General features: G+C 40.6%; 1 protein-coding gene across 1 annotated transcript in view; it reads left to right on the forward strand.

Moving 5' to 3' along the window:
* The window catches only part of cpne9 (copine family member IX), a 98,411-nt gene that overhangs the window by 18,954 nt on the left and 53,555 nt on the right, over positions 1 to 25,902 (forward strand). Inside the window, exons 3-7 of the mRNA XM_086214075.1 lie at positions 7,127 to 7,173; positions 19,039 to 19,142; positions 20,342 to 20,381; positions 20,587 to 20,589; positions 23,142 to 23,218. Coding sequence (XP_086070201.1) covers positions 7,127 to 7,173; positions 19,039 to 19,142; positions 20,342 to 20,381; positions 20,587 to 20,589; positions 23,142 to 23,218 — 271 coding nt within the window. The remainder of the gene's footprint in view (positions 1 to 7,126; positions 7,174 to 19,038; positions 19,143 to 20,341; positions 20,382 to 20,586; positions 20,590 to 23,141; positions 23,219 to 25,902) is intronic.

A 25,902-nucleotide genomic window follows, 5' to 3' on the forward strand; every position in this document is an offset into this window, starting at 1 on the left:
GAGTCAAATGAACCTTTAACTACAAATTTAGACTCTAGTCAAGTAAGCATGGCACAGGTTTTCAACCTCTTCTGCTTCAAGGTACACCGATCCATGTAAGGGGCGAGGGCCCAAGTTATTTTGGCTGTTTTATTCAATTCTAATTTCATAATTCCTATGACATGTATTTTTGAACCCAACAATATCCCTGTGTGCTGGAGCTCTGGGATTAAATGAGTATAATAAAAACAGCCAAGTTAGCTTGCCAGACTGAATTTCTTATATTGGTAATGTGTAAAAACAGATTTTACACAACTAAAAATGTATTATTGTACTCATTTTACAAACCTTGAATGGTTTCAACATATTTTTTTTAATATTATTTTTAGATTAACATTCTGTTTTGCTGGAAAAAATTCATTGTTCCTTACAAAAAGTGAGCTTGAACTTGAAAGCATCTCGAACAGATCCAAGTAAATCACAATTATGGTTGTGAAATGAATCATTTTTCAACCATCATGGTTTTTTAGGGATGCAGTGCATCACATCATCACAGGTATAAAAAGGCATGAAACATTTTAATTGAACATAAGTTTAGTACACGACCCTGCGCACGATGAGTCAGTTTCACTTGTTACATGAGGAAATGAGGATTTTTTTTTTTAAGAGGAAAAAAAACAACAACCCTGATAGTTTGTCTCATGTATACTTGACATCTGCTGTATTAAGAGATAAATCAACAGTTAACACAAGCACACTTGACCAAAACTGGGTACATAAATATTTTATTTCATTCTGTTACCAATAGTAGGATTAAAAACAATTCAGTTTCCAGTACGCAAAGAAGTCATTGAGTTCAAAGCATGGCCCTCATCTATTTTATATACACTTGTGGATGAGTACCACTTTCCTGCGCAGGTCAATTATAAATCAACGAAGACTCCAAGGTAGAGGTGAATGGAGGCAGAACCTTAGTCACACCATTGCACAAAGGTCACTGGTCTCTAATTACCCCCGAACTCTCCTAATGAGATCTGAGGAAGGAGGGGGCAGCCCGTGTTGATCCAGACCTTCTGGTCATCCAGCCCCCTCAACATTTACTGCCCGTCATTTTTAACAGTATCTTTACATTCTCAAGGCAGCCAGATCATAAACCAGTAAATGGTTTTGCAATCCCAACCAAGAAGTGAGAAATGAATGCATTTACAGTAGGTTTTGAAGTTAAAGTCATATAGAGCTTCATCACAAAAATGAAGCTAGGAGATTAGCGCAGTTTAAAGGCTGGAAGTGCTTTCTATGGCACTGAAAACAGATAAGAAACAAGATAATCTGCTTAAATGTGTGTAATTGTCACATGGTTTTGACCACTTTAACAGAATAATGGCAACGCCTGAACCGATAGTCGCATTGATATGACCCGTTTTTGTGAAGTTGGCGTCATCATGGGTTCCCTGAACATAAAGCTACTCTTTCTTCCTCTGCATCACAGTTCGTCAGCAGGCTGTTGTTGACATTCTAATCTTGACAAGTCAGCACTTTTTTTTGAGTCTTTTGAAGCAGGAAACAAAGGAGTTCAATGCTAATGTTATGCGATGTACGAACAACACATTGTTACCACAACAACTTCTTTGTTTTTGGCGTGATGACATCCTCGTTTAGCCACTTGTTAGCGACCACTTTTTTTTTTTCAAAATGTATGCCTGTGGTATTTACTGATGTTACAAAATGTTACAATGTCTTAAGCTAGTGTTCTTCATAAACTATATTGATGCATTCAACAGACAGCACATTTAAAAAAGCCATTTCTTTGATGCGGGGAACCGGATAACAATGCTAACTTATGCTAACAGTTTTTATGAATCCTTTCTGTGCCACTATGTTCGCTTTAATTAGGTTATAAATTCTCTCAATTCCCACGTTATTTATACAACATTATGTCTGCCAGTAACATCATGCAACACACAACTCGATCTGCTTTCATTCATCCACACAATGTTCAATTTGACCACTGAAACATTCTAGATAAATGTGTCGAATTACACCTCGATGCTATGGACAACAATACAATCCCATTGGCATTATTTCCTGTTTGTATCCTTTTCTTTCCTGATTTATTCCAGCAGTTTCTTAAAGTGAAATCCCCTACGCACACAATATTCTTCATGATCAAATTGCTGTAGGTATTAATATCCACCTCACGTCAATGATAGAAAAAGCCATCTTGTTTCTTAGTTGTTCTCAATTGGAAATAATGGCCTTGTGCATTGCCAGACATTTGGTGTATGAACCCCTTCAGTGGTGCTGGAAGACATGTTTTTTGAAGTTTCTAATGAGCCAGGCTAGCTGATTTCCCCTTAAATTCAGTCTTGATGCTCAGCCAGATGAATCCTTTCTTGGCCCCCCCGCGCATACACACAACAAACTCACTCACTCTGCCGTTCCCCTCAGCTCAATTGATTGTTTTTACTTACTTTTAATCTCATGAATGTCAATTGTCTAATTAGCATCATAGTCAGCCACAGTAGGATGATGTTTTCAAAAAAGACTGAAGTATTCACCACCTGACCAGCACCAACAGATAAGTTGGCAAGTAGCTGGTGAACACGGTGAAATATTAAGCAACTCCAGGCCCTCAGGGGTTGTTGTTGGTGTATGTTAGAAAGTAAGAGAATATATTTATGGTTATGCCTATGAGTGAATGCAGTATAATTAGTGTAATGACCGACATAGGAGTGTGGCTGGAAGAGAAAACCGTGAAAGTGGAAAATGCTGGTGCCATTGCAGAGGATTATGCATCTGAATCCTGCAATGTGCAGTCTGACCCTGGCACACTCTGTCCTCAAACTCTCACCTTCGAAGTCCAGGAAGACACGCTACTGCAGAGCCAAAACCCCTGGCGAAACATGTCATATAAGAGATATGGCCAGAATACAGTGCAGCATGGCCGCCCTGGAGAATCAAAACAATCAAACTAGCCAGTGCTACACAAATATGAATGGATTCTGTCGCTTTATTCCCTATGTCTTGCCTCCGATGTTGAAAACAACCGATGCGCACCCCGACTGTGCGCTGATGACATTGTCCATTGTTGAAAATTCATAAGCTTGAACAACCGTTGGTATTTTTTCAGGGGAAATCACTCAAATTTGTCATAAGAATACATTGTTACGGCTTGACATGGAAAAAAAGCTGCTTCGTCATATCAACTTCATAAGGAGATAATATGCCAGGCTGTCATTTACAGTTTATTGCCCCCCTCAAGGGGATAATCTTTGCTATCTAAGCTCTTTGCAGTTTCAGCATCCCCTTTTTTTTATTTTTTATTTAGGCTTACATAAAAGCTCGATTTTTCACAGAAACCTCCTGCCCAGTGCAGGATATCTCCCTTTATTTGCTCCCAGCTGTGTAGTTTTGTCATAGCTGCTCCACTGAGGTTCAAGAATTGGCCTCCATGTTTCGGGGGTCCTCTTGCCTTATCCCTGTCTTGGCAGCAGATCAATAGATATGCTGGGATGTATTCCTCCCAAGCCTTACCTAAATTGCCATGTGAGGTGTATCCGAGGGGGATTTCTGAGAGCTAAGCCTTTAAAAACTGCCAGCTGAAATCTGCCACCATGCACCTGCCTGTGTCTCTACTCCACTGCTGCCTATCCAGTTCTAGGGATCTATGAATGTCCGTGCTTTGCTGAAAAAAATGGATGGAATAGCAAAATTTTACTGCAGAACATCGGCAATAAATTAACTGCTGCATTTGTGATGACATAATACGGTACATTCCCCTTCTCAAAAACTTGTGAACTCCAAGTTTTCTGCTGTAAAACAAACACATGGCCACTCCAACAAGAGAGGTGCTGCAGGGGACGCTGTGAAATCGGAGCTTTACTCAAGCTGACGAATACTCCCCACCCCTCGCTCAAGAGCAATAAAAGTTTCACAACGTAGAAAAGGAGCAAAGTACTGAATCGCCAGCATGAATGCGATATTATTAGAAAATTGCTTTGAGCGCGCAAAAACAAAAGCTAGCTATAACTAGATGGGTTCATGATGAGATGAAACCGTCACAGGACAAAGTTGCAGCCGGTCTCAAGCTGCCCTCAAGCAGGCCAGCGGGGCGTTGTCTTGTCAAGTCGACCTTGATAAACGATACATTAAACTCGTCTCGTTCTGAATAAAGTGGTTACCAAATTTTAGTTTCTTTTTTCCCCGCATCAAATAGTGAAACAGTGGCTACTTTACATTCTTTTCCTGCTCTAGATTTATTCATAACAATTACAAAGAAAAAGAAGAAAAAGGGATATGTTTAAGGTCAAAAATAATACAATCCAGATGGTATTCCTGCAGGATTCGTGGATTCATTTCAACTTCGACTCAATCAGCAAATTAGTTAAGCTCAATGTTGATGCACAGTGGGATCACGAAATATCTGACTAATTTTTGTATCTATTCATATATATTATTTTAATTGCGATTAAATATGAAAAGTGGAGTCGTCTCTTAACCAACTCTTCAAATTAAATTCATCCACCTTGATCTGATACTTTTTATGATGTCCAAAAATGTCTGAACGGTAAGATTTTCATAGAATTCAGAAAATATCGGGATATCAGAGTTTTACCTCTGACCACCAAATTTTTCTCAGGTCATCCTTGAGCCCCAGTGGATGTCAGTGGCAAATTATATACATAATGTTCATGACAAATCTGGCATCACATACATTTCAACGTGTTACTTTCATCTTCTTTTCTTCCCTCCATCCCCTCTTCTCTCTTTTGATATTCTGTTATCCTCCTTCAGTCTCGTAGCTCCACCCTTCACTCCCTCTACCCAAACCTCCTCTTTGTTCCACCTCACAGCGAGCAGCTCTGATTGTATTTCCCCTGCAGTGCCAACCCAGGAGGCGAGCAGCAAGAAAAAGCCCAGTTTGCGTAGGTGATTGTTCCTGTCAGCTCCCTCGGCATTAGTCGGGATGAATCTGAAAGTACACTTGGCCATTTTGAATTAGACTCAAGACTCTTGTGGGACAGAATTGTAGATACTCGGAAAAGAAAATGTCACTTATTATACCCACATGCCCTTTATGTCCCGCTGCAATAAATTATGATCTCTCTCACAGTACTTGCTGCTGGACACCTTTCTTTTCAACTGCACTGCTACTGCTAACATCCACATTAGTACTTGATATTTGCGCTCATGTCCGAATCGCCTGCCGTGCAGTTGTGGTTGGGAGTAGAGGTCGGAGTGACGAGGAATTGCCCTGTGATTTGGCTGCTCCACCGATGACCAGATGGGCTCTTTCCTTTCTCAGTCACTTTCCATAAAACAGGTAATCAGTCAGGTTCTTCGGCGGACACTGATACAGCCTGGACGTAGATTAGTCTGATCTCATATTCCTGGTGTGGCTCTGTGTTAGTCTACAACCTTGGGGAAACAACAAGGTCCCCTGACTTTGATCTCAGCTAAATCAACAGCGCTTTCCGTCTATTAAACATCATTATTTTGGCTGTTGGTGAAGACAGGTAGTGAGAGTGACTTTCCAAGCAGATTGAATCCCTAGAGTGAGTTTTGTCTTCATTGTTTTCTCATACAAATCGATTAACTTGCGAAATAAAGATGAACAAAACCCATTTTAACAGCACTGTATTCTTCCTGTGTGGCCAACAATCTGACAAAAAGAAAGTGTTTTCCCCTAAAGACGTATCAGCTCCCTGCCTTCTGCTCTTTCTCTATTATCTCTTCTCTGTTAATTGCTCATTAAGAGGCAAAATGTTTTAATCATCTTCTGGCCCAGACTATCTGAAATTCATTCAAGCTAATAATGTCCAAACTTCTCAGAGGCATGCGGGTGGCTGATGATGCTCATTGAGACACGATGCTGCAATAGTTGGCCAATTAGTAACACATCCAATTAGAGCCCTTTAGCAAGTGTTGTTTGTTTGCTTATGCAAGCACATACAGTATGTGTGTTTTAATCCCGACGTTACAAAATGATGAATCTGTGGGTTATAATTGGGCTGCCTGGGCTTTATTGCATATTTATGCAGTTATGCTTAAAGCAGCATTTCTTCTTCAGGAGACAAATGTCGTGTTTGGTGAACAAACCCAGAGTAACACCTCATCAGGGGGATGCAGTGAGTCTGCTTCATGAAACAACTGGGGAAGTTGACGCATCGCAACGCTGAAAAGTCTATGTTTTAAGAATCTGTTTGTGTTGATGCTTGCAGTGAGATCATTTATCTCTGCGTTACGGAGCCCCGAACATGACCTCTCTCTTTTTCTGTTGCAAAATCTTTACCAAGTTCAGCTGTGATACTCAATGGTTTGGTTTCAGTAGTTGGATCAGTATTGTGATGCGCATTTCGAAGTATCTTTTTGGAAATTTTCAGGTGCTAAAAGGGCTTTATCTTGTGGGATCTAAGAGGAAATAGCCAGTGGCTTACTGGGCGAGCATCCCCATAAGAAGACTCGCACACGGCCCTAGTCTGCCTCTGATTGGATGGACTTGACCCCTGTAGCTGTGGGGAATGATCAAGGTTAGAGCCAATCAGAGGAGGAGAAGCAGTGGGTACAATATTTTGGATTTCTCGGCCGTACTCCCTGATGTAACAGTGAGTTCCCTTGCCGGTACCCCTGCTTGAGAACAATGAATGTAAATCAAATGTAGTATCACGACTAAGGCCACAGACCAGTCTTTACTGAACAGTGGGATTATTTCCAGATAAAGCAGACCATGTGTCCACCATCTCACACATTTTTTAAACATCAATTGAGGTTTGGAAATCCGCCAGTGTTCATTGGGCGTTATGTACAGCCTTTTTGTGGTAATAGATATTGATTGCATGGGAGGAAAAAAAAAAAGCAAGCTTGGCTGAAGGTAATGACAGCATATCTGTAAAAGAAAAGGCAGAAATTGATTACTCCTTCATTAGAATGTATACCTGGTCAGGATGTGAACAAATACTGTACTTCGTGTAAAGTTTCTTAATTGCCCTGAAGTTTGAAGGGATTGTACATTATTTATTTATTTATGTTTGTTTGTTTGTTCTTGTACCCCAGTTTGGGAATTGTGACCGTTGGTGTTTATTCATAATCACTAAAACTCAATAGCCTCTTTTTGTCTTTTTCTTCATTTTTTTCCTGCTCTCCCCAGTGGTCGTGCTGTATTTGCAGGCTGTAGGAACCAAAGAGTGGAGGGAGGTGAGTAAAACACTGTCCTTCATCATCAATATAACTTCTGTCTAACTCTCGTCGGATATGTGTGTATTTGACATACAAATTCTCTGTAATTAACATTACTTTGGAGACATTTCCGCGATGCCAGGGCTCAGAAAAGGAGCTCCTATTAAGTCCCTGAGGCAACTAATTGTAAGCTTTTGAGAATATTAGTGTAGAAATTGAAAATGTCAGCTTCCTCACTTGCCCACACAAGAGTAAGACTCAACTGTTGCGAATGGACTCAAGGAGGGAAGGAAAGCTCCATTTACCTGACACAATGTGATGTATTAATGCTAGAAGTTAGAGTGTGAATACATTAAAAGCAAAAAAGGTCTCATTATAGCAGTTTGATACTGGATAAGACGAGATTGCATCATGACTCGGCTGCAGGGGAAAGATGGGGGATTCCTCTTTGGTCTCATCAAATATGCACCTATGCTCCCTCTGACATCTTGCTGTCTGGCCCCTGTCATTATCTTTTAAAAAGCAGGGTCATGTGACCTCCCATTTATCGCATCTTCTGTGGATGGTTTCAGTACATCTCTCTTTTATTCCCGTGTTATCTTGATGAATAGAACACAAAGAACCAAACAAGGAAGCCAAATGCACAAGTCAGACTTCTGAAGGCTCTGTTTCTCTGACAAACTTGCACTTCGTATTCATACTCCAAGTCCACAGGGGGCAGCATGGTTCCAGAGAGTTGTGTTAGAATGTTGTATTTGGAAGAAACAAGGAGAAGAAGGAATACATACGCTTTCCATCCATATTCGAACTGGTGTGTGTGTGTGTGTGTGGGGGGGGGGGGGTGGAGCCTATCCCAGCAGTCTTCAAGCGAGAGGCGGGGTTCACCCTGGACAGGTCACCAGACCATTGCAGGGCCAACACATAGAGACAGACAACCATTCACACTCACAGTCACACCTACGGTCAATTTAGAGTATCAATCAGCCTCGTCCCCTCTTGATGTCTTTGGACTGAGGGAGGAAGCTGGAGTACCAGAGAGAACCCACACAGGAACAGGGAGAACATGGAGACTCCACACAGAAAGATCCTGTGCTGGAGCCGGGGCTCGAACCCAGAACCTTCTTGCTGTGAGGCGACAGTGCTGACCACTGCACCACCATGCCGCCCACATGTGTTTTCCACCTCTTGAAATTAAGTATTTCTCCAGTGCTTCCCAGGTCAGGATTTGTTCTATCGACAGCGTAAAAGATACCGCTTGAGCGCATGGATCACCTCTAAATAGTTTTGATTCAGGTGCAGAGTGAAATAAAACTCTAAGATGTGATCTGTGTGCTCCGCTAAAGTCTTTGGCTTTGCAAATTATTTTGTAAATTTAGATTTTCCTGAAATTTGGTCTGCATATGGCAATGAGGCATAAATTTAATATGTGCACATTTAGTTATCTTATTAGAAACAGCAATTTTCAAATAGAGGAGTTTGACTTTTGATCACCATAATTCAGGACATTTTTTCATTAAAAAAAAACTTTTGCCATGTTGTAGCAATAAAGTCAATGAGGCTAGGAATGATATATGAATACATCCTTTTATAGAAAGCTGAAATATATAAACGGGAATGAAAGTGTGTCTAACTAAGGTTTTTTTTTGGGTCTCTGCAGATGAGAAAAAAGGATTTTTAAATCAAATTTGAATCATGTCAAATTTTACTGGCTAAATACACATGCAAGCAAATTGCTCAGTGCAAAATTGTGAATATACAGTAGAGACAACGAAGCCTTTTTAGCCCCACGAAATTTCTTGAATGGTGTATTCCATAGTTTTGTTTTGTTTTTTAGATGTGTTCATTAATATGAGCAGCGTGCTCACAGGCCTGAAGGCCCAACAGAGACTGAGACCTCAGGCCAATAGCCTGAAGGCAGGAGCGGCACCAGCATCACTGGGAGCCACAGCTCTAAGAGCAAGAACAACGTGGAGGGGATTTTTCACCACTTTATCTACCGCGTGACATCATCATCGACATTGTTATCTTTCAAAAGAGTAATTATTTAGGGAAAAAAAATGAAGCCTTAACTTTAAGCCACAAATTAGCTAATAAGCTCGACCGGAGCGAGTGTGACGTCCCTTACTTTGAAGCCTTCAGTTCTGTGCTACATGGAACTGAACTGATATATCCCCTGAAAAGTGTATTTTGCCTTTCAATTACCAACCATTAGGTGTCTTTAGCTCACAAAGAAGTTTTTTTCTAGCCTGTTTTGTCTTTTTGGAAAGAGACAGCCACATGTATTTAGCTCTAAGCTAGTTTCTACTGATGGCAAATAGCTACAGCAACAAAACTCTCCACTGCATCATCCGGGGTGCAGCTGGATAAAGAGATGGATTATACCAGGTGATGCACTTGAGAGTTTGTAAATGGAACTAGGAAGGTAGTTTTGTCATTGTTAGCGATCAGTCGCCATTGGCTTCAAGCTAAATAGAAATATGTTTCTGATCCTGGAGTCACAAAGAAGTAAGGCGGGGAGAAGAAACAACTTTAAGCACTTGAAAGGCAAAACACACTTTTTGGTTCGAATATTGTTTTAAGAAGAAGCAGGTTGTGATGTAGTTGATGTGATAAGCAGAACATTACAAAACCTTATGAAAGCTTGAGGATTTCTGTACTTCAGAAAATTTTCACACAAGTTTTTCTTTTGAACCAAAACAATGCATTGGGAGACAGAAAACTGTGCAATGGTCATGGAACCTGTGGGAAAAAAAACACATTTCTGAAGCAACTGGTGCAACACACACACACACACACACACTCACACACTCTCTCTCTACCAGAGATGCTAATTGTGTGTTCATCTGATATATGCAGAAAGTTCACCGCGTCAGACCAGTAGGATTCAAAGTAACAGACCCACCATCATAATTATCCACTGATCAAACCAACAGCTCACTAAATTAGCTGTTCATGGACTCTGCGCAATTCCACCGAGGGTGATTCAGGCAAAAATAAACACTTTGTGTACACTTTATTCAGAGTTTATGTTCCTGAGAGAACACACGGTATATAAAGGAAGCAAACTCAAAAACAAAACCGACCTGGGCATTAAAACTTGTTTTGCCTGTCATGTTCTTTGTTCAATAAAACCGGGGATGCAGAGAGTAAGAAGAGGGAAGGTTAATGACACGCAGGTGAAACACCGGGTGTGAGGAGCAATCACGAGGGCTGTAAACCGACCAGGGAAGGAAGTGTTGGATATGAAGACATAACCGAAGATGATTTCAAGGTGGACGTTTCTAAACACTCTGTCCACAGTGATGTGGGTGCAGCAGAGTACAAGAGGGCTGGGTGATGTGGAATATAGATCAGCGATTGTGATGATTAATGAACCCACACTCACTTCTCTGGTCTATTAGCTGTGGGACAGCTGGGCCAGTCGCAGTGAGACGTGAATACAAACGCTCGTCAAATTCATCGAAACGCTTCCTCAAGAAATCCGAATGTTATTTTCAGCTACGGGGCATCGCATAACACTCGCACCATAAAATATATGGTTGGAGACAAACACAATTTCTAAACAGATTTAGATAGTGGCCTGTCCAGGGTGAACCCCGCCTCTCGCCTGAAGGCTGCTGGGATAGGCTCCAGCCCTCCCGCAACCATTAACACAGTAAGTGGTAGAAAATGGATGGATGGATTTACATAGTATGACTATCAGAGGAATTAAATGGGGAATGTGTGTCAGTGTGTGTGTGTTTTGTAACTGCATGGTGTAATTTGAACGTGATGTAATGAAGGTAAACGGCGTGGCTGAGTGTAATGGTGCTGTGCTGGGTAGTTTTCAACACGTGCAGCCTTCAGATGCTGCAGGGATTTAATCAACGGAATAAGATATATTTTTTTCCATGCAGAAACGTTTGATTTACCCCAGTTCCTGCTTTTTATTGACACTTTTTATTCCCCGTGCATGCTTTAAATTGTATTTTACGCTTGATTTTACAACGCCATCCCCAGCTTTCAATTTACTTGGTGCTGCCTCATTTAAACACACCTAGCGTGCTTCTCCTCCCACCTGTGCACCACACGCTTGCAAAGGTCACCTTCACGAAAGCTGACCCTCTGTGCTTGGGCTGTATTTGCCAATTTGCAAAGTCAAAGTAAACACTGACGTGGGGGTTGGGGCCGGGGGCTGTCTCTCCACTGATCCCCTCAGAGACGTTTAGTCCATGTGTCAGAGTTTAATCAAAAGCATGAGTTTGTGACGTTGGGCTGGTGTGGGTGAAGCAGCATGCGGTTAGCAGAAAGCCGGATAGCAGGTTAGCATCAGAGAGGCGGCAGACAGCTTGCTGGGAGCTTCCACAGTGTAGCTTTATTTCTATCAAACTAAAACATAAACCATACAAAGCCAGGTTTCTACGGCGTTATATCTACGAGTCATACATGAGCAGTAGAACATAAGCAGCTTGTAACCTTCACCAACTTCACGTTACTTGAGAGTGCTCCTTATCGTCGGAGAAGAGAAGAGAGAGAGAGAGAGACCGGAGCATAGCGGCAATCTGTATACAACAAAAAGGAAGGAGCCACCTTGTGGCGCAATCTGGTATTGCAGTGTCGCATTCTGGCTGTTACAAGTTGCACTGCAATCAGCAGAGTAAACATCTCACTGTCAGATATACATGTCAGGACCACGAGGGGAACCTAACAAAGCAATGCTTGTTTTATTGATTTATTTATTTTGAAATCAGCTTTTGAATTACGGTATGAACAAATCTACAAACCCAAAAGGTTACACATCGAGTTCAGGTTCAAATGGATAAATATGTTAAAATAAACGTAAATGCTGAGTCATTTGCCACCTTTACAGTTGTCACATGTTGGAAAAAATTGAATTGCGCAATGCTGTACACCCCACACGATCTTTTAGGTACATTCACACTACTTGGACATCAATTCGGATTTCTGTCTGTTACAGAAGCAGGTAAAGAGATGTCCTAATCATGTTGAAGATTCTATCAAGTTTCTCAGAAAAGGGCCCATTAAGTAGGTGTTTTAGTATAAATTGGTTCATAATTTGGTATTGTCAAAGTAGTTGTGGCATTAAAAACAAATGATCTTAACCAAATACCATTTGCCTACAATTTATTTCAGTGTCCAATTATGTTTTGAGTCTCTGTTCTGGTTAGTCTTGATTTTATTTGCAACAACCTAGTTAAATCTGCTTATCCATACTAAAAATAATAATGATAATAATAAACTGAACTTTGTTTGAACAGAACCTTTCATGGAAAAATCGTAGCTCAAAGTGATTTACTTTAATCTAATACTTAAAAAAAAGACTTTTAAAAGGGTATAAAAAAGAGAGTAAATCGAGAACGACTATCAAATTAAAATAAAATTACAATATAAACATTAAAAAATAACCAAACATAAAACGTCAAATTACTGCGTGAATTAAAAGATATGCAGCAGAGAGCAAATGCAGAGCTCGCTGTAGGCTAAAGAAATATTTTTTGAGCTGTCTTTTAAAAATGAAGAAAACTATACATTCCTAAGGCCAAGTTTGAGAATGTACAGAAAGAATACAGTGTCTGAATTTGACAGAGGAGGTTAAGTGTTAACATTAAGGTTAATAGAACAGGTAAGAGTGGGGCGGGGGGGACTCATGGTTGAAACTCGGAATAAGTCAGTGAGCTGGAAAATCTCCTCATTAATAATCAATGTTCTGCTGCTTGTTTTAAAGTCCAGCGTTCTTCACAGAGAAGACAAGCAGAACATCTCCTTCTGAAAGCTCAGTAAGAAGTCTTGTTATCTCACTTCTTCCATTTCCTGATAATCAAACTAGAGAGACATAGTGGGGACAATTTGTTGCAGGGAAAGTGAATTAATTTAATGGAAATCTATATCGTCATTAATTTGCCATGTCTTTAAGGTGGACAGTAAGAAGGCAGAAAGCCCCTGTCAAGAGCGCTTAAATCACCCGAAGAAGCCAGTGTGGTCTCTCAGACTTGGATGTAGTAAGCCCTCTTGGGGGTGTCACTGTCGCAGGAAGAAGAGCCATCACAAAATTAAAAGCCGCTATTACTCGCCTGGAATTAGGCAAGACGCCCACAGATGGGTGATCTGGCATGGCCGTTCTCGTCAAAGCTATTTATAAAGACCTTCCATGATCTTGCTTGTAAATGACTGAAAAAAAAATGCTACGAGACATTTAGCTTTCTTCTTGGAGTGCCTGGAGAAATACTCCTGTCGAGAGAATTCCATATCGTAGAGTTTGATCGAACCATTACAGACTCCTCAAGGACTCAAAGGGGTTAGAGTTCAAGAACTGACTCCAGAACAGTGTGTGCCGTAACCAGGGCTGATCAGCATACTGAGGTTCACTTCCGAATGCGCTTGCATGTTAGCTATGACACAGAAACCTGGAATTAGATTGCTGTTTAGCATATATACTCTCCTTCACTCAGACAGGGGAATTCTCAAAAGGATTGCACTGATTCTGTAGTTGCTCTGTGAAAATAGGAGTAAAGGGATCTGAACCAGAGAGGTGAAACGCAGCTCTACCTGGGCTGCTGAGTGAATACGCCTCGGTGGCCCGCCAGTGTTTGCATGTATTTAAATGAGATAATATGCATAGATTTGGAGCAAAACGTGATGCCGTTCTATGCAAATAAGTTTCAGTGCAAACAAAGTCCAATTCCCAAATCCCTATGCTGATAGCCTCGCACAGTTAGAGTGGAAATATTCAGAGAGGTGGTGGTCATTGGCGTGCATTTATAATAACCGGTGTCACTCAGACGTTGGGTGAGTGACACCTCTCTCAGGAAACAGCAGTCGCCAGCTGATCATGGAGCACATTTAAATATGTTTAGACAAGTAACCCTTGTTACACAGGGACATGTTCCAATATGATAAAAAAAAAGATAATAAGAATATATTCCAAATCGCATTAAATACACTCCCCTTGTTTATTTTGTCTTATCTTCTTTTCAACTTTGACAGTGTGCGTTTAAAACACCAATAGTGCTGGTGTGAATATGTCTCTCCTGAACGGTAGCTTTGGTTTCAAATTTACGCCTGAGGCCCACCACGAGCGTGTATTATGCTCCACGAGCGTGTATTGTAGAGATTGCTGTAGCTTCCATAACTAAAACATGGATGTATTGAGCTGAGTCTCAGTTTGGTGAGTAAGAGTTTTATGATTTTTTTCTTTGAAACGTGCCGCGTTAGCTCGATACATCCATGTTTCAGTTATGGGAGCTACAGCAACCGCGGTCACGGGGCGGTGATCGTGGTAAAGTGACCAATCACAGAGAGCACAGACAGCTGCAACTCATGTACGCGTTTGTTGATTTACGTGGAGCGTAACACACGCTCTTAGTGGACTTTTTGGCATAAATTTGACGCCATAGTTAGCATCCATAGCTTGCGTTATTGCAGCTTCTAACATTGGAGCAACAAGATAAGTTTTCACAATTTCAAAAACATAAAGTATGTCTGCTCAGAGTCTGAGGGGACTTTTACTTTGTCTCCCTTAGTCTTTTTATGGTCTTTTATGATTGATGGTATCTGCCAGGGACTACAGATATAAATAAGCAAGCCTGTTAACGCTGGCATATTTACATTTATATTTTTTTACTGATGTTCATTAATATGCGCTGTCCCTTTCATATAAATAACTTAAAAAAAAATAGCTAGCACAAGCAAAGCGCTAGTGTTGGTCACTTTCCTGTCCAGCACAAAGCAGGCCAGCTCCTCATCACTCTTCACCCCGGCCTCTTCTTTAGTACTTGAAAGCCAAACCAAGATTCACTTTAGTCAGGGATCGAGCTTTGTCAGCTTGCCGTTTCGCCTCAGTAGGGCTGTATTTCCTTTTCTACGCTGCTCCGTGTGCATCTGCTGTTTACTCAGGGATAAATTCTGTATATTTGCTGTGCTTCATCCATGCACAACTTCACCTGCGCTTGGAGGTTGCCACCACACACGTTAGAGGCTCATAAGCAGTGATTGAGCGAGAATAAATGCATATAAATCTGTATTTTGTTTTGAAAGGAAAATGCTGCAGACTCTGCCTTTAAGTGTAAATTCATTTATGGAAGTTTAAAAGATATCACCTCATGCCGGTTCTCAGTTTTGATGTGTATCTATATTACTGGTGCCTCATTTCATTGCATTTATGCTCTGCCAAAAAAGAAAGAAGTCTGTGTTCCCTATACAATCCCCAGGCAAATAGACTAGTGGAAACAAAGAATCTTACAATTCTTGGGTATTACATTCATCCTTGTTTTTCAGATTTATGGGCTGCTTTCCTGCGGGGCTCTTGCAAAGCGTGTTGGCAATAAGCATAAAGAGGATGCTCACCTGAATGAAAAGATTCTTGGACCAAAAGGCAGAAAAACCACTCAATCTTTGTCCTGTTTCCCTGTATTTAAATGAGTCACACCTTCGCCAGGTCCTTGATAAATATGATGTGAATCACTTAGGCTGTTTGCCAAAGGCTTTGGAGAAGTACAGTAATTGTTAAGCTTTTTATTTTTGAAGGTAACCAAGAAAAAGTTGGAGTCTAGTGGGTAATGAGTCACCTGTTATTGACTCTTAATTAGAAGGGCAGCGAAAACGTCTGCAAGTACGTGGTACGATTTATGTGGCTAAGACTTCTTTGGTGTTGCTGGTATATAAACAAAGGGGTAGAAATACACCCATAGGGAACATGGTAACTGAAGCAAAATGGAAAATGGCAACAATCTGTCTTAACAAAACTGGAGGGCAAAGGAGGTCGTCTGGTTTGGTCTGCATCTTAAAGATTACCATCAACTATTTGACCTTACCTAATGAACCAGAAAGATGACCCCCGGGAGGTTGTCCCTCCTTCAAGCTCAGCTCCTGCACACGAGGCCTCCCAAATCTCAGTTTAATAACTCTGTTTCCTCATGCAGATCCATCTGAAAGAGTTTGGAAAAAGACAAAAGAATTCTTGGCACGTGACTGTGAAGCTATGCGAATCGTGTTATGAATTCCTAAAGACACCTCTATACACTAAGTGATGCTGCAGAACTATAGGAGCGTTTTAGAAGCTGCTCTTGCTGTTGTCTTATAGCCTTTTCTGGCTGTATTCACTCCTATATTGAATTCTGATGGGTCCAGCAGACTGTGGCGAAGGCGTAAGTGCACATCTTGAAGCCTGCCAAGGTGGGTTCCCAGGTGATCTTGAAACTCTTTTGGGAGCCCAGTTACCTCCTGAAATCTCAAATTCTCTGGAAATGTCTTACACATCAGTGAAATACTTAGGCACCCATCTTCCCATCCCTCGGAATACTATCACCTGTTCTTTTTACTTAGCTTTTTATTTCCTTAACTGTTGCATGGCGACCTTGTTAAGCATGGGAGCGCATTATTGACCCCTTTTCCACTCAAGATAAAGTTAGCATTGTAAGGCCATCACAAATTAAGTGTGGGATTTGTGTAAGTGTTTTGAGAGGCTGGATAAATAATTATCTTTCATTTAATGTTTTGTATCTTACAAATGCAGTCATATTGCTAAGAGCTGCTATGAAGCAAAGGAGCTTAGAGTACTCCTGCTGGACTGGAAATGATTAAGAATCTGGTGCGCGAAGTAAGTTTACATGCTCTTTCCTCAATATGATGAAGGTCAACTTCATTAACTTTTTTTTTGGGGGGGGGCATTAACCATTAGATTTTGAGAGCAAAGAGATTATTTTGACTGGTGGGAAGTTACAGCCCTGGCATGCACATCGACGTTTGCATTCTTGCCACTTCTGTTTTATTGATTCTTTTGTCTTTGTATAACGAAGGGAATCTCTCCCGCAGACTTGTCAAACAATTCAGCAAGTGATTTTATGGAGAATATGTCTGAATAGGCTGGGTAGAAATATTTTCTAAATCTGAACTAATCCTTCCCTGAGACTGAATGCCCATTATGTGGTGTCTTGTACCAGCTTGGTCAAGGCTTATACTCATATCTGCTGTCTCAATTCATCGTCGGTACCGAATGTTGCCTTCCTCCACAAGTCCACAATTTGATGTAAAGGTACAAGTGTCACCTATTAAAAGGTGACTGGATTCTGAGATATTTTTCACAACATAAAACAGAATGAAATGGTTAGTTTCCTAAGAGTGAGAGTAGTATCAGTAAGGGTATTTGAGAAAAATGCCTGATCTTTCCGGTTTTGAGTGGTCATTCAAATCCAGTAGCCTTGGACGCCGCTTCTTTCACACAAGTTTGCAAAACAGCTGCATGGCGTCACCATTATAAAAGTGTGAGGACACTAGGCGAAGTCAGAGCCATGTATCCTACATTTACACAAACTAACACAGTACTTGCACAGTTAGGATATGAACATTAGAGCCGAGACGTGCCAGGACCGTGTGCGACACGAAACGTGAGCTTAGCAACAGTTCATCACAACATAACCCTATTTTTCCTGCTCCAGGTTTATTTTATTTTATTGTTGTTTGAATCCAAAATAGATGATTTGTTTCAAGTCCATAAGTCTGTGAATGAAATCACAAATGTCATTACCCCCCCCCCCCCCCACTCTAAGTATGAGAATTTGCATGTATCATTTCCACTGTGGTGTTATGTTAAAAAAAAAAAAAAATTATAATGAACCGAGATTCTCAGTGCCTGGTGCAAATTCAACATTCATCTCTTCCAAGATGGTTTATATTTCCATTATGGAAAGATACCATTTTCACTGCTAATTCCATCACTTGATGCATTAATTAAATCATGTTTTGAGGAATAGAGTGGAAGAAGCTCAAATTGACCTTTGATACTGTTCAACTGGAAATGCTACAAGACTCCAATAATATCACTTGAAAAGGGGACAAATGTCAAGCTCATTGAATGTGAAAGACCTTGTGACAGTTCCTCTGTGCTTGAGGTCACATTTAAGCCAAACAGCATATGCAATTACAGTAAATGGAAAACCGTGATACATTTTATTACTCCAGTACACTCAAAAACTGTGTTTGTTAGTTTGACTAAACTATAACACGATTTTTGCTTCAAATTTGATTTCTCACTTGTACATTTTGATGAACTGTGTTTTCTGCCTCACATTTCTCTTGTTTCTGAAATGTCGCAGTCATTTCTGGGTGAGATTTGTTCCCCTGCAACACCGTGCTGAAACGGTAATACACATTACCATGACCAAGTACACATTGTTCCATGTCCCTGTACCCCAGTCCCTGCCATCTCGTAATACACCTACTAAACAGTCCCCTTCAAGTAAAATCATAAACCAATGGCTTACAGACTCAAAAATAGAAACACTCCAAGGAAATATCATGGGATTTTTCCCGCAGGTCGATACGGCAGGTGGGCCCTGGGATCTGCCACACTCCCCTGGGACTCACTGGTAATAGATAGGCCGAGGACACGTTTGATAGCATGGCCTATGTGCACTGGCCACTGAAGACATGAGTCAAGGTATTGGAGCTAGTGGTGAGGCATTGCCAAGATCAATAGCTCATTACATGGGGTTGTCGGCCCAGGCCGCACAGGCGAGGCTGGAACTCCACCGGGGGGATTACCGGTGTGATTGTCAGGGAGATGGAGAGATGGCTTGGCCCAGGAGGGAGGCTGGGATTGGGACTGTGTGCTTGTACGTGGTTCTAATGTAGCTCTGATGTCGCCCTCTGATTTCTCTGGGGACGCAAGATTTAGCACATGGCACAATGAAGCTCAGTGGGATACAGCGGGACGGTCGCACTCTTAACAAAGCAGATGTGTTTTCATAGGTTTTGAATATGAATTGCTGCTGAATCTCATGAATTTTAATGTCAGGTGTTTTTCTTGATATAACCTTAATCACATTTATTGGCACTGGAGTCCGTGCTTCATTACAGCCTGTTACTTGTACCTTTCTGTGTTTACAGTTCGGCAGGACGGAGGTAATCGATAACACACGGAATCCAGATTTTGTAAGGAAGTTTGTCTTGGATTTCTTCTTTGAGGAAAAACAAAACCTAAGGTTTGACGTGTAAGTATTCTGACATGAAATTTTCATTTTTCTGAGTAAATCAAAGGTGATTTAATTACAAAACGTGGATATACCCAAACGCTTTTGGATTCAGAGTGACCAGCCTGAGGGAGAAATGCATTTGATTACATTGGAATAAATTCTCTCACTCTCTCTCTCTCTCTCTCTCCTGTGATGAAAAGCTCATTTTTCTTCACTGTTCACAAATGAACAGCACCCAATCACTGCTAAAATTAAATTCAGTGATGTCCAATCATGTATGGAGATTTTAAAAAAGGATACTTTGAAAGACCACTTGGTAGCCACACTGATTAAATTGGCTCCTGTGCACCCACTTGGCTGTTCTTTTCAGTCCACTTACCTGTAAATCAATAACAGAGAAAGGTGACTTACAGTCCTCTTTTGCCTCTAAATAGATAAATATGGATTTATAGTTCAGTGCACTTTTTGATGTCGTGTATATGTTTATGAAAATCCAACATAAATCCTGTTGTCTTGATTTTGTTATATTGCTGCTGTGCATCATTTAACCTCCAGAGCTTCTCTGTGTTCAAGAGCTCATTCTGGTAACAAACATATGTTTTTTTGTATTCTCAGCCAGAGCATTAATGTATTGCTAGGGATTACCATAAATTTCACAGTTGTTTCCTTAAGTCTGCATCAAATACAATTGTAGAAACAGGACTATTGCCCCTGACATCTATTGTAACTTTGTAGACACATGCTAGTGTCAGACAAACCCCTCCCCCCGTGCTTTATGAATCTCCAGACCCCCACCTGACAGCTGCTAAGCTAGTTAGCTTAGCTGCAACGAATGCTAGTCGTAGAACAGTAGAGACAGCCGTCCCAAAAGTCATCAAATACACTTTCTTCCAAAATTGCTTTTGTCTGCATTAATAGACTTAGGGTTGTACTGAATTTTTTTGTAAGAAAACAAACAAACAAACAAAAAAACAGGCGGCGGTTCGGAAAGCCAGCTTAATTGAGTGAAATAAAAGTTTTAGCGAATTCAGCCGAATTCCTATCATCCTTTTCTAAAGCAAGGCATTAAAATACAATGATAGGAACTGGCTAACCCTGAAAATTTATAGAAAGCAGGGATATTGGGTTCTGCTGGAAGCTTCAGTATTGACCTGTGCTCTTCATTTCTTGATACGTCAAAAGTTCTTAATATCATACCGGCCCTTTGTTTTCCCCAGGTACAATGTGGATTCCAGAAGCTGTAACATCTCCAAACACGTAAGTACAGTTTTTCAAAAGCTAATTTTGGCGAAGGGATGGCAACTTCTATCAACGCGTTTCACTTTCACATGATAAATGACAGCAAATGAGTGAACAGCACCTCACAATTCACTGTGCGCAAAAACAGCATTCAAAATAATGTTCCTCTTTTGACGTTCTACTGTATCTTTCTGTTCCTTCAATCGATCGTGCCGGAGAGCAGAAGGTGCGTAGTTTGTGTGAGATTGTTGTGTTTCAAACTCTTCCTCTCCATTCATTCCACTCTTTTTTGTTTTATTTTTTCCGGAATAGTTCGCTTCATTGTATTCTCTTCATTCTTTCATCTAATTTCATCAAGGACAACCACCAACAGCTCCCACCTGGAAAGCTTCCCCCGTAGTGTTGCTCCTCATTTTGTCTGTCTGCATTTTATCAGCCACCAAGGTAAAGCAACTTTCAGAACTAGGCTTCAAAGCGAAAGCAGCTGTTGTTGTTTGAGTCTCCACCAGATTGTGTCAAGACATTTACACATTCAGCTCACGGGAGTCACGCCTACACCTGTTTGCACCCACACACACACACACACACACACACACACACACACACACGTGCACTCACAGCACCACTCATATTACTCTGCTCTTGTATTTTTAATGTGTCATGTCTCTGTGGTTTTTTTTTTTTAATGTTCACATATGTTTTCACTGTAGTGTGTGGGCAGGTTTGTAAACTTCCAACATCTTGATTTTCAATAAAAACACAGACTGGGGGGGGGGGGGGGGGGGGGGCGACGACGGTGACACTTTTCTATTCAGCAGTGAGAACATGTGCTTCATGCACAGTGTGGCCTTTTTAATCAAGAGCCTGAATAATGTAACCTGCTAGGACTTCCTGAGCTTGACCTTCTTAACTTAATCCCCCAAGGGAGGTTTTTTTTTGGGGGGGGGGGGGGTGTTATTCCTGAGACATTCTGTAAAGGTTCTTTACAAAGAAGGGGAGACATATTGGGGATATTTCGAGAGCAGCCTCTTGTGGTTATGAAATTCCTGCAGTTTGTCATATGACTTGAATCATTTCACATTTTGGCATTACCAACATAACTTGTACAGTGCTAATTATTTGGGAAGTATGCATACACACGTGCATTTGTAGTGCCAGAAAAGATGTTTGCATTGCAGAGTTCTAGATCCTCTCCAGACAGTTACTAAGCCAGCAGGCTTAGCCTCGAACGTTAGCAGCGGGTCAGTCGAGACGTCCCGAAAATCATCACTTTAATTCGAAACAGTCTTTGCCTGCATCAGTAGAACTAGGGATGTCTTTGATTTTCACTGTTAAAAACTGAATGAAAATGACAAGATATTGTTATTTTAGAGACGGATACGTAGTGATTTGCTGCCGCACCTCAAAAAGCCCTACCCTAACTTTGGTACACGAAACAACATGTTGATGACTTGAAGAGCAACTTCTGCTGTTATTCATCAAGGCTTAGTGTATGAGAGAGGAAGAGGAGAAATACCTCTGGAGAAGCCAAAATCCTGATCCTGATCTATCTGAGCCAGAAAACACGCCACGCAACTGCAGGCTTTATAAGCTGAGAGAGCAAGACAGGACCAGAGGTTGAGGCAGTCAAAGTAGTTCCGCCAGTGTATCTGATGAAAGAACAACATCTCAGAATGAATGAATGTTAAACACAACTGTAGTTTTCTTAACTCATGAAAATATCATTATTGGAGAAAAGTGTTTGATGACTTTCGGACGGCTCTTTCAACTGCTGGTCTTCGCTGCAGCTAAGCTAACTAGCGGTTCACCATCTGGAGCTCTGCAAAGTCAACAGAGAAAGGGATTAATCTGTTCCCTCGGAATGAGGAAAGACTCCCGCGTGTTCCGGGAATGTTTAGGGGTCTTAGATATAAGACGTTCCTCTCTAGGTCTTTACACTACATTCCTGGAGAATTTCTTGGCAATCAAATTTTGGGCTACGGGTGGACAGGAGTGTCATTTGGTCTTGGGTTAGTGCAGGAAACATTTAGGGGCAAATTTTGGAGGATGTGCAGGATACAGGATTTCTAATTGCTAAAATGTTTCTAGAGCTTATAACATGCAACTATTATGGACCAATAATGTCTCTTTTTGATTCTATTTAGGCCCTTGGATCACCTAGCCACTATTTTTGCACAGCTAACATTTAAAGAGCAACAGGAAACCTAGAGAAAAGCATCTTATATACACTCCCTGAACATGTTTAAATGTTCCTGGAACATCCTAAATGTTCCGAAGACATCCCGACTGGTCCCTTTAAAGCCTGACAAATAACTTTAAACATCACAAGACAATGCAATACACGCTCTTTCAAGTAGTGGAGGCGTTCTCAACATTTTGGAAAATGTTCAACTTCTAGCTCATCTGATCGGTGGAAAATATGTATTATATCACTTAAATGAGTTTTGTGGTTTAATAGTTTGAACACCTACAGTATGTCTGTTGTGCATCTTGAAGATCCACAAATATGCAATGATTTATTAAACGATCACATATTCCAATAGTTATAGTCCCCTGTGCTAAGAGGAAAAAGTTTTCGAGGTCCTGACAAAATGTTAATCTGTCAACAACTCTGCGGCGGCTCGGAATTATATCTAATTAATTCCCATCATGCGTGAGGCAATCAGGCTATGGTTATCTGCAAGTTGCATTTATGGTTAAATGGAATCTGGTTTAAAAACCTGGCTTATCACTTGGCTCTGCAACGCAATTAATTCCCTCTCTTCTTTCTCCCGCCAGGATTTTTTGGGCCAGACCTTCTGCACCCTTGGAGAAATCATCGGCTCCACCGGCGGACGGCTGGAGAGGACGCTGTCGTAAGTCTCTGTCTGATGGCAACATCGATTTTTTTTTTTTTTGTAGATTGAGTGATTGATTTTATTTTAATAATAAACACATATAAAACATAACAAATACAACCTAAATAAACTGGATGATCAGACGAGCTAAGAAGGCTTACCATAGAGCCTCATCCGTTTATAAAAGGACAAAAAGAAGTGATTTCAAAAAAACAAAACAGAAATCATAATAGGAATTATATTCATCCATATAGATGGAAAGAAAGCTAAATGTACCATCTCACTAATGCAGCCGGTTTGAAAAGCTTCATCTTTTGTTAGATGAGGAGGTGAGAGGCTGCTGCATCATTGAGCATCGAGTATTGAATTTTTACTTTGTTAGACAGTAGCAAGTGTAGCCTGCCACGGTAATGTGAGAGGAAGTGTGTGAGAGGCTAGAGCCAGAAAAAAAAAAGGCTGGGCGATATTTGGATGGGAAGAATCAATGCTTCTTTTCCAATAATAAAATAAGCAATAGGGTGCATTCATAGCAAGCACCAAAACACCTCTTTTGTCTGTGTGTGTGTGTGTGTGTTGTCTGTTAAATAACCACCTGTATTCTAAAGTACTGAAAGAGATGCTGAGAGGTGGAGAAAAAAAGATGCGATGTCGCGAAGGTCATGTGCCAGTTTTGAAGCAATTTCATTCCAAGGACAAAGAAAGGCCACGCGGTGTGTAGCCTTTCATACAGAGTGCAGAGAAGTCATTCTTCACACCTGAACTCCTCATGGTAGCACTCATTACAGAAGTACGTACGAATCTGAAACTACAGTAACAGCTGAAACGAGCATAATTGCAGCGCTGTTCTCGTTGTCGTTGTTGGTTTGCCCCGCTGGTGAAATAAATTAATCCGATAATCCCTTCTTTTAAGATGAGGCACTTTCCCCTGAACTGAATATGATTTTAATTAACGACAAACTAACATTGATTTCTCACTACAGCAGCACATCAAGTGGTGCATCAACACATTTGTAAGAGATTCAAGAGAGAGAAGAGAGGAAAAAAAGGCTATCAAAGTAAAAGTAATCGAAGTGGATGAATGACTTTTTATCTCCCATGAGATGCAATTTGAGTCGGAATTGGCTCCCTAGAGAGCGCGGACACGACGCACAGAACAGTCGAGCAGTTCTTTCTGAAGATGGCAGGTTCTCTACAGTCCCATAAGGTAAAGTTACACAGCTTGTTGACTTGAGCTCGGACGTTGAGTGCATTGTGTTAAAGGACCAGTCCACAAAAACAGCCATGAAAAATGAGGCGGTAAAGAACACAACAATATCATATCTGAGGAAGGATCCGTTCTTTAAAACAATGGAGGTCCAAGAAAACAAGCGCTCCAAGTGTTTTGTTTTGATAATTTTTACGTGAAAAAAGGAGAAGAAAAAGAAAAGTGAAAAAAGTGTATATTTCACATAAACCTGTTTCCAAATGTGTTTCAGCAGGTTTATGCTGTCGGTCAGTGTCAGACCTACAAATGCCTAAGAGACAGTAGTTCCAGTTGTTGAAGGTTTCCTCTTGTGCTGACCTGCATGGCTCTCGTGGCTGGTGTAGGTTTCTACCTAGCCTCAAGACGGCTGGGATGTGCTTGCTAAGTATAGTTTAGCCTCCAGGATTGTGTCTTTGAACAGTTCCAGCTTGAATCGCTGATTTGACTCTGCTCTTGGCCTGTTGATGGCTTCTGGTCCTGTTGGAAAATGTGTTCTTACCAACCCAAATTTTGGATTCCAAACGAGAGCTATGAAAAACACAGGGTTTTATTTATTTATTCATTTTGGCAAGAGAGAGGCACCTATTGATTGGCCTGTTGGCTTAAAGAAAACATACACACGTACTGTATTTACACACACACATACATATGTGTGTATATATATATATATATATATATGTGTGTGTGTGTGTGTGTGTGTATATATGTATGTGTATATGCATATATGTATGTATATGTGTATGTATATGTGTGTATACATGTATCTATATATGTGTATATATATATAATGTGTATGTATATATGTGTATATACAGTATATAAAATGTGTGTATGTGCATATGTATATATATAAAATGTGTGTATGTGTATATATATATATATATAGATGTATATACATGCATTTTTATATTAAGTTGTTTGTGTATACATATATGTATATTTGTATATACACATATGTGCGTATATACTGTGTATATATATAATATATACTGTACATGTACAGGTTGTTTTATGTAAATACCAATTACTTTAGTTTAGGAAGCTATTGGTCACAAATGAAACACTACTCTTTATCCTACCATGCATTTAACAGGGTTAAACCCATGTAGGGTTGGACATAGTTTCCATGCGGTGGGTGAGCTCCCTAGCTAGTCCTCTACATAGAAACCCCTTGATACTAAGAAGGGAGGAGTGAGTTAGGGGGAGAAAGCCAGAGTGATAAGTTCACTTAGGGCTTCTAAAAACAAGCCAACAACAGAAAATCTTGGTTTTTCCTGGTCAGAATTTTTCAAAATAAGACTATCAGACTTGGCTGAAAACAATAACAAAACATAGCTGCTTTTAATTTTGAAGGCAAGATCATTGCAGGATGATTTTGAAGTTTTTCCTCAGAATTTTTTTCTTTCAAATTTTAAAAAAGTTTAAAACAAAAGATTTTTATGATGACTACTTGTACGGT

Source organism: Aulostomus chinensis, chromosome 9, assembly GCF_037954235.1.
Source record: "Aulostomus chinensis isolate RoL2024-O1b breed Wild chromosome 9, RoL_Achi_v1.0, whole genome shotgun sequence".
In the NCBI taxonomy this organism is placed as follows: domain Eukaryota; kingdom Metazoa; phylum Chordata; class Actinopteri; order Syngnathiformes; family Aulostomidae; genus Aulostomus; species Aulostomus chinensis.